This window comes from Semicossyphus pulcher, unplaced genomic scaffold, assembly GCF_022749685.1.
Source record: "Semicossyphus pulcher isolate SPU_LCO1_2020_fin unplaced genomic scaffold, fSemPul1.0.p SCAF_8, whole genome shotgun sequence".
NCBI classification, from domain to species: Eukaryota; Metazoa; Chordata; class Actinopteri; order Labriformes; family Labridae; genus Semicossyphus; species Semicossyphus pulcher.
This window is the reverse complement of record NW_027211759.1, coordinates 31,392,501-31,405,293: the sequence shown is the minus strand read 5'-3', so window position 1 is coordinate 31,405,293 and position 12,793 is coordinate 31,392,501. Positions and strand designations below refer to the sequence as shown.

General features: G+C 40.1%; 1 protein-coding gene across 4 annotated transcripts in view; it reads left to right on the top strand.

The window, feature by feature from the left end:
* The window catches only part of cbfb (core-binding factor subunit beta), a 34,974-nt gene that overhangs the window by 3,287 nt on the left and 18,894 nt on the right, over positions 1 to 12,793 (top strand). For 3 of the 4 annotated variants that reach the window (XM_069686393.1, XM_069686392.1, XM_069686394.1), the window contains exon 3: positions 4,816 to 4,932. The exons of the other annotated variant lie outside the window; for it this stretch is intronic. In XM_069686393.1, coding sequence (XP_069542494.1) covers positions 4,816 to 4,932 — 117 coding nt within the window. The remainder of the gene's footprint in view (positions 1 to 4,815; positions 4,933 to 12,793) is intronic. 4 annotated transcript variants of the gene reach the window in all.

Genomic DNA, 12,793 nt, shown 5'->3' with positions numbered 1-12,793 from the left:
GTATTTATAAGGCTCTTCTGCTGTCTGAATTGACAGCCAGAGTTTTAATGGTTTGATGGCAGCAGTGACATCATGGTGCTGATTTATCTATCAGCCAGACGCTGCTAAAGACCTCCTGCTATTTTCACGGTCAGTGTGAACAAATTTGAACTCAGAGACTCAAACGTGCTGTCAGGGATCACTTTATATTATGAGACAGACTAACAGATAACAACTGAACCATTTATTTGGGTAATAGGGCTGTAACTAATGATTAATTTCATCTTTTAATCTGCCATATTATTTATATATATATTTTTTTACCATTAATCAAATCTTTTATTCTATAAAATGCGTCACATGGACGGTCGAGCTCCGCCGTGCAGAATGATGGATGTGTGCAGAGTTTGCCAACAGAAAGCTGTTTTTACATCCAGCAGAAACGTTTTTCTGTTGTCATCTAAAATCTGAGTTTATAATGTGTCTTTAATGACATCACAACCAGCTCATCATGGTCCGATATGCAGCTCACGCAGGGTTACCAAACAGTCCCTGTTGCCCACATACTTTAAGGATCTTGTGTTTAGCAGTTAAAGTTTTGAATACTAATTATATTTTTTCAGTAAGGGAGAATAAGTGTGTGTGCAAGCTGTATTTAAATTTTTTTTTTTTTAGGAAAATGTAGACTCAAATTCCGAGTATTTTTATACTTATTTTATTTTTATCTTGTCTGGAGGGGATCATAAAAATCTTTATCCCCTTTAACCGTACTCTCTCTTTTCAGATTCGTTTTAGAAGGCCAAAATCCAGACCGTGCATCTTTTTTTAACCACGCAGTAAATAAATGAAAGTCCTCTTAAAGTGGGCATAAAATAAAAGACATACTTGATATCGTTCTACTCACTAGAGCAGAAATACTTCATTATCATGGTTTGGTCTTTAGGATTTTCCCTTTTTTAATGATGGCGTATTCCTTAAAAAAATGAAATGAATGTACATGCGTTTAGATATTTAGCATGATATTTAACAAACAAGAATAAACTTGGTACAAAACATGAACAAAAACTGCTTTACAAACTCCTTATTTTGCTTTGTATTAACATTTAACATTTTATTTTCCACAGAAAATTTTCCATTATACAAAACACGCACACACACACACACACACACACACACACACACACACACACACAGATGTGTAGCTGGGATCACAGGGCGACTGTAAAATGTTCCGGATTGATCTGATAAATGGGACAATAATTCAAAGTAAATTGTCTTCAGCTCAGCTCATTAGAGATGAGTCGCTTTTCTCAACTACTATTGATTTTCATGCTGCGCTGGTCTCCACCCCCCCAACATCTCTCTGTCTTTCTCTCTGTCTTTTCTCCTTTTAAATTTACTTTAGCTCAGTCCTTTTTCTTTTTCATCACTAAATCTCACTTACATTTCCTTTCTTTGTCTTTCTGTCTTTACAGTCATCCTGCGCACTTTATCACTGTTGTCCTGTTTCCCTTCATTTCTCTTTCTTTTGTCCTCCCTTTCTCTCTAGCTCCCTCTTTTTTTCTTTCCCTCCTTTGTCTCCCAGTTTCCCTCCATCTCTCTCTTCTCCTTCCCTTGTTTTTTTTTCCTCCCGCAGTAGTAGGCAGCAAATGAGTATCAGATGGTTGTAATCCAATACTTCACATACAGCAGAAATGATGACTCGGGTGTTCTTTGAGCTCTCTTGTGTGAGTGTGTGTGTGTGTGTGTGACTTTTATTTTCTTTGCGTGTCCATGTACACACTTAGTAATTTTCGACTTTCTCCTCCCTGTATTTCCCTCTCTTCCGCTCACTGTTGTTCTCTTCTTCTTCTCTTTCATGCACTCCTCCTCCCTCGTTCTCCCTGATGAGGGACAGATTTGACAGGGTGCATAATTTATACGCTTCCAGCTCAGTCGTAGCCCTTAATGCCCTTAGTATTGATCTGTCTCAGCAAACACAACACATCACACACACAAAGACAATAGACACACACAAATACACAAAGATACGCATAAAAAGCAGACATTTTCTAACTTGATTTGCTGCCTCTCTGTAATTTATGTCTTACTGACTGAAACACAGAAATGCATTCTATTGATTTTCATTTTGTTTGTGTGTCCGTATGTGTGTGTGCATAAGTGTGTGTATGTTATCTTGATAGGAATGTCTCCCATTGGAGCAAGAAGCCATTTTACAGAAATCATAAAATGAGGACGATTACAGTATGATATGATTATATGTTTGTGTGAGGAGAGCAGACAGTGGTTCATTTTGTGCCTTTGTTCTGAAAGGACAGAGGTTTGACTAAGATGAAACAGAGAGAGAGAGAGAGATGAGGGTGTGCGGGTTAAAGAAAGGAGAAAAAGAAAAACCCTGACAGAGTCTATCAAACTTAAACTGAACCAGGCTTAAACCCAAATAACACATTGAAAGTTATTCAAACATTCTGCTCTTCAAACCTTTGAAAGAACCTTCTGGAAACATTTTATGAAACTGCAATAACTGCATGTGCTAAAAATCAGTCTTTATAAATATTAATCTTGGATTGAAATGTGTTTTTCTTTTTCAGTATTGTACGTTTTTAATATTAAACAGGTAATCCAAAAATCTACTTTCATGAATTTGTGGGACGTGTGAGAGACAGAATAATAAAGAGGGGCACTCGGAGAGAGCAGACCTCCGCCGCAGCAAATAGTCCAGTCTCATGATATTCATATCCGCTATAGGGCATCCTCTATGAGCTGTGTGTCTGAGAGTATTTTCAAATCTATAAGAAATCTGTCAAAATATTATGCATGGCTAAGACGTCATCATAACGGCACAGCATTTTTCTACATTGCCTTAAACGCTGATGTACAATTTAGTCAATATGATTGCTTGTTTGTGATTTGGATCCTGCTGCACCAGAATTTAATGGGTTCTTTATCAAGCCCATGCTGCGCACTTCCAGCAAGTTTGATGAAATACTGCTTCTAGTTTTTCCATCATCCTGTAGACAAACAAATCAAAAACATGGAAACATTTTAGGTCCCTTTTTTAAGATAAAAGCAAATATAAGGTACTTCCAGTCTCTTCAATAGGATTGTTTGCTTGTACTTCCTTTTTGTATCATTCATAATCAGATTTCTTTAGGTTTAGGTTTGTACATAATAACTCCTCACCTTGGCCTCTGTCACACTGACAGAAATTAAAATATTTTTTAAAATACTCTCATTGATTGTGACTATCTAAAGTTCCACTTTTCTGAATTAGTATCCAATAACAAATGTCCACTACGAAGATGACTTTGGGTGATGTTCCTGTTTATTGCAGAATGACACAGACAAATTACTGATTTGACATGATGAATGATTAATCCAGTACTGTTGCGGTGAACTTGAACGTTTACATTACATGCTTACTGTAAGAACCGTTTCTGTGTTCAAAATGCTATACTAGCGGTACATACTGATTTGGCAAAATGTAGTATGCAGTGTGCCAACAAAAGGAAAATGTGCAGTATGCCAAAAATGCCGTCTGATTCAGAGAAAATCTCCAGTATGCATCGGACCAGTCTACCTCGCCTACTGTATCCCACAATGCAAAGCGCTGGAACATCACAGCAGCAGTTGAAATGACGGACAGCAGCAGCGTTCCAGCAGAAGGGGGCACAATAACTAAAAAAGCGGCGGTTATTGTTTACTTCCGCCTGGAGTAGCATACTGCAAAAAGAATTTGAAAAGCTCCTCCATACTACATACTACAGGCGAACGCAGTATGCAGTATATAGCATGTAGTATATAGTATGTAGTATGTATGGCATTTCGAACACAGCCCATGTGTTCCCTCCACCTATGCCTCCCTTAACTATCATTCACCTGTGAACTGTAAACACCTGACCTCATCATGTGATCAATTATCCCAACAAAATACACACCCAAGTGGTCAAAGTAAAGTCCATCAATATACACAAAACTATTTACAAGCATTAGACCACAATAAACACAGGCTAAATTGGCAGATTTTTTCACACATTAATAATACAACTCAGACAGATCCTCTCTGCGCGGTGAGGGCCTACGTCATCCAAACCCCACACCTCCAGTTTGTCACACTTTCTGTCATATAAATTAAGTCCCAACTAGATTTGCACTTCCCTGGCCTCAGTCTAAATAAACTGGTGATGTTTCTTGAAGTATTCTCTCAGACTTGTCAAAGCTCCACAAGAACCACAGAGGAAATTATACAGCTGTTTCTACAGGCTGCTTAATATTCCCTGTAATAGTAAATTGACTTTGACATGTAAAATCGATGGAGTGCTGTGTTACCATTAATAAAATATAATGTGAGAGGGTCATTCAGTGTGCTGAACTTAATAAAGCACACCATACTCTGCAGCTGTATAAGGTGCTTATAGCCTCTTTTAGCTCACTGTTTTGGTTCTACAACATAGACACGCTACATATAGTCTCACATCAACAACCACCCTGCCATGTGAAACTGTTAGCAGTCATTTCCCATAAACAAGCTGAAATAAGCAACTATACACTACCTGCAAGAGAGGAAATGATTGAGTGGCAGGTAAAGCAGGGCAAGAGTCAGATGTTTTTCTCAGGAGTTGGTGGAGACCAAAATGGAGCTAAAGCTGTGGTGAATCTTGCGACAATCTTACTACGAATCATACACACAAGCCTGAACAAATTCATTGACCAATCAGGGCTGTGATTGAGTATTTATTTTGAACCACTCGTCCTTGTTGGTCAAAAGTCCTGTCATGCAACATGTTTTTTTTAAATCACTAACAATATACTATCCCCCCCCCCCCCTCTCTCCAGGCCTTTGTAGCGACAGGTACCAACCTCTCTCTCCAGTTCTTTCCAGCCAACCTGCACGGAGATCAGCGGCAGGTTCCTACAAGGGATTATGTCGACTTTGAGAGAGAGTCAGGAAAGGTAGGACAAGTGCAAGATGTCCTTACACACTACCTTAAACACACACACACACACACACACACACACACACACACACACACACACGCACCCACGCTTTTGTCTCTTTTGCCCATAACCTGTAGTAAAGGTCATAGCAATGTGTTACATCAAATGCAAGTTAAGCCCAACAAACAACTGTTCTCTAAACCGTATTACAACCCCAGTTGGATCTCTGGTATGTATCTCATGCTTTAGTCATCTGTGAATGACTCATCTCATGCTTTTTTGTCACACATGATGATGTGAAACTTTAACAGAAAAATAGCTTTTGGACAAAGACATATTTCTGTCTGCTTTCTGTTCCCCTTTTTATTTTGTGAGATGAAAATGTCCAGACACGCACACTCAAAGACAAAACACATGTTTTGTGTATTTTTGATTGCAAATGTTCAGTTTAATCCTCCTGAACATGATTGTAAGCAGAAGTGGAATTTAACTCATTACATTTACCAAAGTATTGTACTTACTTACACATTTGAGGTACTCGCACTTTAGTTGAGTATTTCTAACGTAACACTTTCTACTCCACATTTCAGAGGGAAATGCTCATTGCATTTATTTGACAACTTTAATATCGAGTCAACATATTTGCAAACAAAACATACAAGCAGCAAATAATATTATGTCTAGTTTTAACTTAAACAAAATACGGTACAATACAAGTACAGGAGATATTCAGTTAGTTAGAGAGGTAACTGGGGTGGCTTTGGCTTAATGGCAGAGTGAGTCGTCTCTCAACAGGAAGGTTGGCTCCTGCAGCCTATACATGTTGTCATTGGGCAAGACACCGAACCCCAAATTCATCTGAAAGCATAGCTTTTGGTGTGTAAGGCAGTTTACGTAGCAGCCTCTTCCATCAGTGTGTGAATGTGCATGTGAAAGGGTCCTTTGAGTGGTCAGACGACCAGAAAAGCGCTATATAAGTACAGCAACTATTTTTATAATTATTTAAGCCGCATTCTTTTGTTTGAAAACATCAAAAACACAAAATCATGAAAGTGTGGCACTTTTACTTAAGTAAAGGATCTGAATAATTATTCCACCACTGGTCAGGATGTTTAGGTGTTTATGTTGACATGTAACATGCACATCCCCTGTTCAAGGCACCCACAGTTGACAATAAACAGATTGGTTTGTGTGTCAGGTGTGTGTCAAAGGGATCTCGTACCATCAACCAAACAATCTGAAAGGTTGTGATCCCAGTCCGGCTGAGCTGCTTGTCACACATCATTGAGTTCATTAAAAACATTATTTCCTCTTTTTTCCTGAAGTTAAACAACTTAAAGAGCTTGGAGGATGTTAGTTTGCTGCTGTTGTCCAGGTGACATCCGCTGTACAGTGCAGTGGTGCTGCTGCTGTTGTGTTTATGTGTATGTTAATTGTCTCCCCTGGCGCTAAGCCTGGACTCTGTGTGTGCGTGGGTGTGTGTGAATGTGTGTGTCAGAAGGCCCTCCACGGACACTGGCCAGCTGAAATGAATGCCGGCTGGCGGCTCATTAAAAATGCATTCTAGGGAATCGATAGACCTCCATGCCCCAAGGCTGACGGACTAATCTCACTCTGTTAATTATTTAACACAAGTGTCCTGATGGCTAGGAACTGTGTGTGTGTGTGTGTGTGTGTGTGTGTGTGTGTGTGTGCTTGTGTTAACGGGCGCCAGGCATTTTGCAGAGGAGTTTCTGATGTGGTGTGTGTGTCAGACAAAGAGAGAAAGAGACAGCATGCATGTGTACGGCAGCGACACAGAGTTGGGTGTGTGCGCGTGTGTAAGACGATACCCTTTTCTTTGTCACCTCAACGGTGCTCACAGATCTATGAAGTTTTAATGAGGCTAGGAGTCGTCAACGTAAAGCAGTTTCACAGAAGTAAAGCCAAGCGCTCACACACACAAACACAAACACACACACAGATCTGAGGATCCAGATTAACTGTTTGCTCTTTCATAGTAAGGCTCACAATAAGTCACTCCAGATCACTGAACTCCTGTGTTCATGAAGCTCCAACTAACACAAGTATAAGCCTTCAGTCTCTACTTATATTACACATTAATTTATTATCCACAGCTATAAAACAGGACAGCTGAGTGCAGAATGTGGTTTGTCAAGCGCAATTTACAGTAAAAATGAATATTGTTTAGAAGAGAGTGTACAAACTCACTCAGTTGTTCCAATGCAGAGCCTTTAATTCTGCACAAAGTATACATTTTCTGCAGGGTTTCTCTACCACAATTTCAGCTTTCATTTCTTGCACACACACACACACACACACACACACACACACACACACACACATACAAAGAAACCCACGCACACTCACAAACAAACTTACACACACCCCGCCCTCTGATCCTGCCGGACCTCCCTGTAGAATACAACTGTCAGGCCGAGGCAGAGATCTTGTGCATGTTGCAACTTTTCTCCTAATTACTGTCATGGCTTAAATACACACACACACACACACACACACACACACACACACACACACACACACACACACACCGAAACATCTGATGCTTGGTGATGTTTATTTGTCTCTTTCAATTATTTATTTTAAGTCAGACATGTTTCTAACACCTCAAAAAGTGAGTGAAAAAAAGAAAGGGAGTAACGCTGGACATGCATTTGAATAAGGGGGCAAGATGCTTGTGTCAGTGTGGGTGAGCAGGAACACTATGCTTCAGAGTGAGGTCCCAGTTTACTGTTTTGTCTCTCTTCCATTATTTTTCTCTCTTTTCAATACCTACTTTCTGTCTTCCAGCTTCCCTTCTTTTTCCTATGTTTGTTATTCTTGTGGCATTTTATATGAACATCCACACTGCTCCTCCATCACTCCCGCCTGTCCTCTTTCCGTTCCTTATGTTCTTTGCTTACATCCTTATTCCCACTGTACATCCCCCACTCGCTCCTGTCCTCCCTCCATCCGCTCTCCCCCTCCATTCCTCCCTCTCTCCCGCCTTCTTCATTTCCAAACACACCCGGTGCCAAACCAAAAGGGTAGTACAGCCATGTTAAACCTGGCAGCTGAATATAATGTGTGTGCATATGTGTGTGTGTGTGCGAGAGAGAGTGTATGTTTGAAAGACAGAGCGAAAGAATATAAGTACAGGCTCTCAGTGTCGGTTGTGGCTAATGGGAGCCAGCTGTGGACGAGGTTAATTTTAGCGTCAGCAGCTAACATGCTAGCAAGCATTAACACAGCCCCAGACATGAATTGTAGCATCAGCAGCGGGTTCACCAGCAGCCTTTATGACAAAAGACTGATGTAGTTTGCTCATTTGGGGTGTTTAGGTTGTGTAGCTGAATTTTAACACAGGATATGACTGTTCCCACAGAGGCTGATGGCGGTGTGGTTAGCATTTATTCTCAAAGTCTCTTCTGTTAGCAAGACTCAGGCTAGCTTTTCACGTCTGTGCAGAATCCAGAACTGGACTTGTTTAAGAGTGCTAACTATGATGGGTTTTGTTTTAAAGTCAGTCATAGTTTCTGGTGATTAGTTGAGAAGAATTAAGACAATTGTTTGACCAATAAAATGTTAGTTAAAATTCGAGAATGAAAAGCAGAAAAGGTTTAAGGATTGCAACTTTGTACTTTTTAGCTTTAGTAACTCAACCAGTATTCAAAGACCCCCCTCACTCTCAAATGACTGTGCATGGTTGTTGTAGACTTGTGACATGCTAGTTTTATCTGACAAAGTTTGACCTCATTTTCGTTTATTTTTTAGAACTCATTAGGTTGTAGAAGTCTCTGCATATTTCTCTGGCTCCGAATCTCAAAGCGCCACCCCCGTTTTACCAGCACCTGGCACAAATACTTTCTTCTTCTTTTGTTATTTATTGGCGGGAAAAACAATGGAGAAATTATATTTTGAAGATGAGATAATAGTTGCATGAACTTTAAATTTTTAATGATTATTGAATATTCGAGAATCATGACCCATCCCTACTAGCTTGTTTTTTTTTAACCATGTTACATCACGTGTTCTCCTTTTCCCTTTAGCAGCTTTAAGGTTGGAAAAAAATATTATTCACATCAAATGGTTGTTAGTTATGACCTTCCACTCCTGCCATTACGAGTTTGGGGTTGATGCACTTCAGTATCATTCTCCAAACTGAAGTTGTGGAGATTAAATAACAGACTTTTGTGTTAAGAATATAACTCTTGACATATTCATCTCAACTCTCTGCCCCTCCGATGTTTTTTTTCCTTACCTTAAGCCCCTCTTGTTGGAACAAGATTGTGAATGCACTTTTTCACTGGCTCTTTCTTTACTGCACAATTTGAATGTTTCCCTGTTTTCAAACACTCTTTATCTTCGTCCATTCATCCGCTTGTTGTCCTCTAGAGAGTTTTGTTTGTGGTTTCCTTTGTGTGAAGAAACGGCCGTGCTACTTGTGACCTTTAGGTAAAACAGATACTGGTCTTTCCTTCCTTCCTGTCCCGCACTTCATCCCTCCAGCTCGCCTAAAAACCTGTATGTGTGTGTGTGTTTGCGTGTAAGTCTAAAAAACAATTGAATGTAAGAAATGACCAGTGTGTCACTTTTTAAAAAAATATATAGTTATCAATCTCTTGACTTGAGTTAGGAGTGCTGCATCTGAAGAGGCCCCAGCATAGCCGTTTTGCTGGCCTGAAACTTTTCGATCATGAATCCTCTTTTGGTTTGGAAATTTGAAACTTGAAACTGGCTTCATTACGAAGCGATTTCTGGTGGAAAAATCTGGAGATGTGACTTAAGACAAGGTTGAAACCACAGGAATTACTCTGCAAGTTTCACTGTTGGATGTTGTTTCTCTATGAGTGTGTGTTTGTATCAGTGTGTGTGTGTGTGTGTGTGTGTGCTGGTGCACAACAGTGATTGTGATTGCACAGTACCCCTGAATGCTGATGAGATGGTGGCGCCAGACGGAGCACACACACATACACATACATACACACAGACATACTGTATAAGGGGTAAAAAAAACCTAAAACAGAGAGAAAAGAGTGAAAAGAGGCAGAAAAAGACAGACAGACATTAGTGGTTGTGGGACGGGGAGGGTTGAAGACTAAATGAAAAGCAGATGAGTAACTGTCAGCGACATGATGGAGGAGGGCAGACTGTCAGGGAGGAGCTCGAACACAAAACCCAGGACAGAAAAACACATGTGTAGGGCTTCATTCATTCGCAAACCATTTCCTGTATGAACATGGCATCTTTATTTTACTTTTTGTTTCTAGAAATGTAATAAAGAAATGTTTCTTCCCTGAATTAAATGGCATACATTTGACTGCACATCCGACTCCATCATCAGGTCCAAATTTATATTTGTCTGGTTTATGACAAAATAACAGAAAAAAGTCATGAATTCCCATCAGCCTCAGCTCTTTTGTGTTTAGTGCTATTAAACAAATATTATCATGCTAACAGACTTAGTATTAAGGTGAACTTGTTCAACTTTAAGCTATTCTACAACATCACAAAGGTGCTAGCATGTCTGATTCTTGGTTAACAAAATAGTGAATATTGGCCTTTTACTGCTGCAAGGGCTCACTTTTTCCTCCTCCCTCTCTGTTAGTGCAACCTCCCTCCACAAAGATACCATTGTTGTCCTAGTTATAAAAGTTGTTCCAGATTAATAAGAGTCAATACATTTTGGCAAATGTGGACACAGCTGTCAGTAACAGTGTAAATATTTTCTTGTACCTGCTTGACCCTGCAGCTCCACACCAAGAACACAGCAACTTCAGCTTGCTAAAACCTGTGTAGGACTGGGTATACATAAAAATTACTTTACATACATCTATCTGTCCATCTCAAAAGGTTCCATGAGATTATTCTTGGCCTTATCTGGTAAAACAGGATGCACATAAGTTGCACAGTAACACTGTTTGTAGAGGGTGAGCACTTCCAAAACAATCAAGAACAGTTTAATAGGTGCAAGTTGTTCTGGTTTACAGTCGATAGATTATGATGTGCTGGCTGTTCAGATCCTCCAACAACTGTAGCACCAGTCCAGTCTTTCAAAAGAGAACATTTTATCAGTGTTTAAGATGACAACTATCAACATGACTATTCACCCCTTTAGCTAAACATCTTGCAAAATTGTTCAGGATGGTATTCAAGTCTGTGTATTTGTCCTGCTTTGTGCACAATTTCTTCCAAACATGTTTCCCATATAGACACACACACACACACACACACACACACACACACATACACACACACACACACAATCAAACCCTTTTAAAGTCGTGTCTTATCTGACACCTCTGTTGCCCTCTAATTTAGTCATCAGCTTGAACCCTCCAGGATACTCCTCTGTCACTTGCATATCAACATCAAGCGCGTGTGTGCGTCTATGTGTCTTTGTGTATGGTAAGAGTGTGTCTGTGCGCGCAGTGTGTGGTGTTATGTTTCCCTCCGAACGGAAGCTGTGCCACCAGTGCGTGACTTGTCAGTGACATCATCAAAGCGAGACCACTAATTGGTTCCCTCTGCTACTGCTGCTCTGCATCCCGCAGTGTGTGTGTGTGTGTGTGTGTGTGTTCGCTGTATGTATGTGTGTGTGCAGTTAAGTTTGAGATCTTATATGTCCTAAGTGATTGTTTGGTACATTTTAATGAAGCCTGTAGAATTTAAATCAGAATAAGTGAACTTTATTCTGAGTCTCACAGACAGTTGGAGTCTCAGTGGTAAGAGACATTAATGCACCACAAAACGTCTTCCCTTTATGCACACACACGCCAACACACACACACACACACACACACACACACACACACACACACACACACACATACACACACAGTACCATCGCCGTCTCCTCCCACAGGGTTTCATATTCCCTGCTCCAGGCCTTAGATCAATGACCACACCCACTCCCATAATCCACTGCAGCACACGCACAGACAGGGTCCTCTGTTTGAATGCTCTTTATGTGCGTTCCAGTGTCTTATGTTGGCATAGTGTCTTTGTGTTTGGATGTATAAGTGCACCTAGGCATACAAGGTAGAAGCAGTGTGTATGTGTGTGTGTGTGAGGTAAAAAACAAAAAACAGAAGGTTTGGATAGAAAACAGAGAGAGAGAGGGAGAGAAAGAGAGCTCAGTCTGGTGTGAAATCCAGCATGTGTGTGTCAGCTCCATTTCTCTATTCTTAGTGCTTCTCTTCCAGTAACTGTTGGCAGAGCTAGGTTGAAGTATGCATCACCACTCACCTGGATTTTGACGTGTATGTGAACTTGTGTCTGGACTTTTAGTGCCTGAATGTCCTCTTGAACATTTAGACATGAGTGAACCCTTTGGTGCTAGTCTCCCATTTAATATAGCTGAGGTGTGGAGAAAGGGAAAGGTTACAGCCAGTTAGGAATGATAACCAAACCAGGATTAAGTAGCCTAAAGTATGTCAAACGTCCCTGTGATTTTTGTGCAGTTCAAGAATGTTACACAAAAAATAAAAATTCCAGGTAATCCAGCAGTTTCCTCTGGCAAACTTTGCCTGATGAAGGTTAAGTACCGAAAAGCTGCAAGCAAATAAATGTATTTTCTGCAAGTTGGACAGTGTGCAGGAGTTTACTTTTTTGAGGCACCAGTCTTATGGAACAGAAGTTTTACTCTACAGTAGTTTCCTCTAAAACATTTTTGTTAAAGATTAGTAATACAGAAAAATAACATTGATATTTGTCAGTGTGTGTACAGTTTTTATTTCTTAAAGTCAATTTTACTGAAATTTGCACTACTCATTATTTCTTTTGAGCAACGATGAGTGGATAAATTACATGTCACGAATGGAATGGTAATGGTTTCATAGTCTTTCGACCACTCAAAGGGCTTTAACACTACATG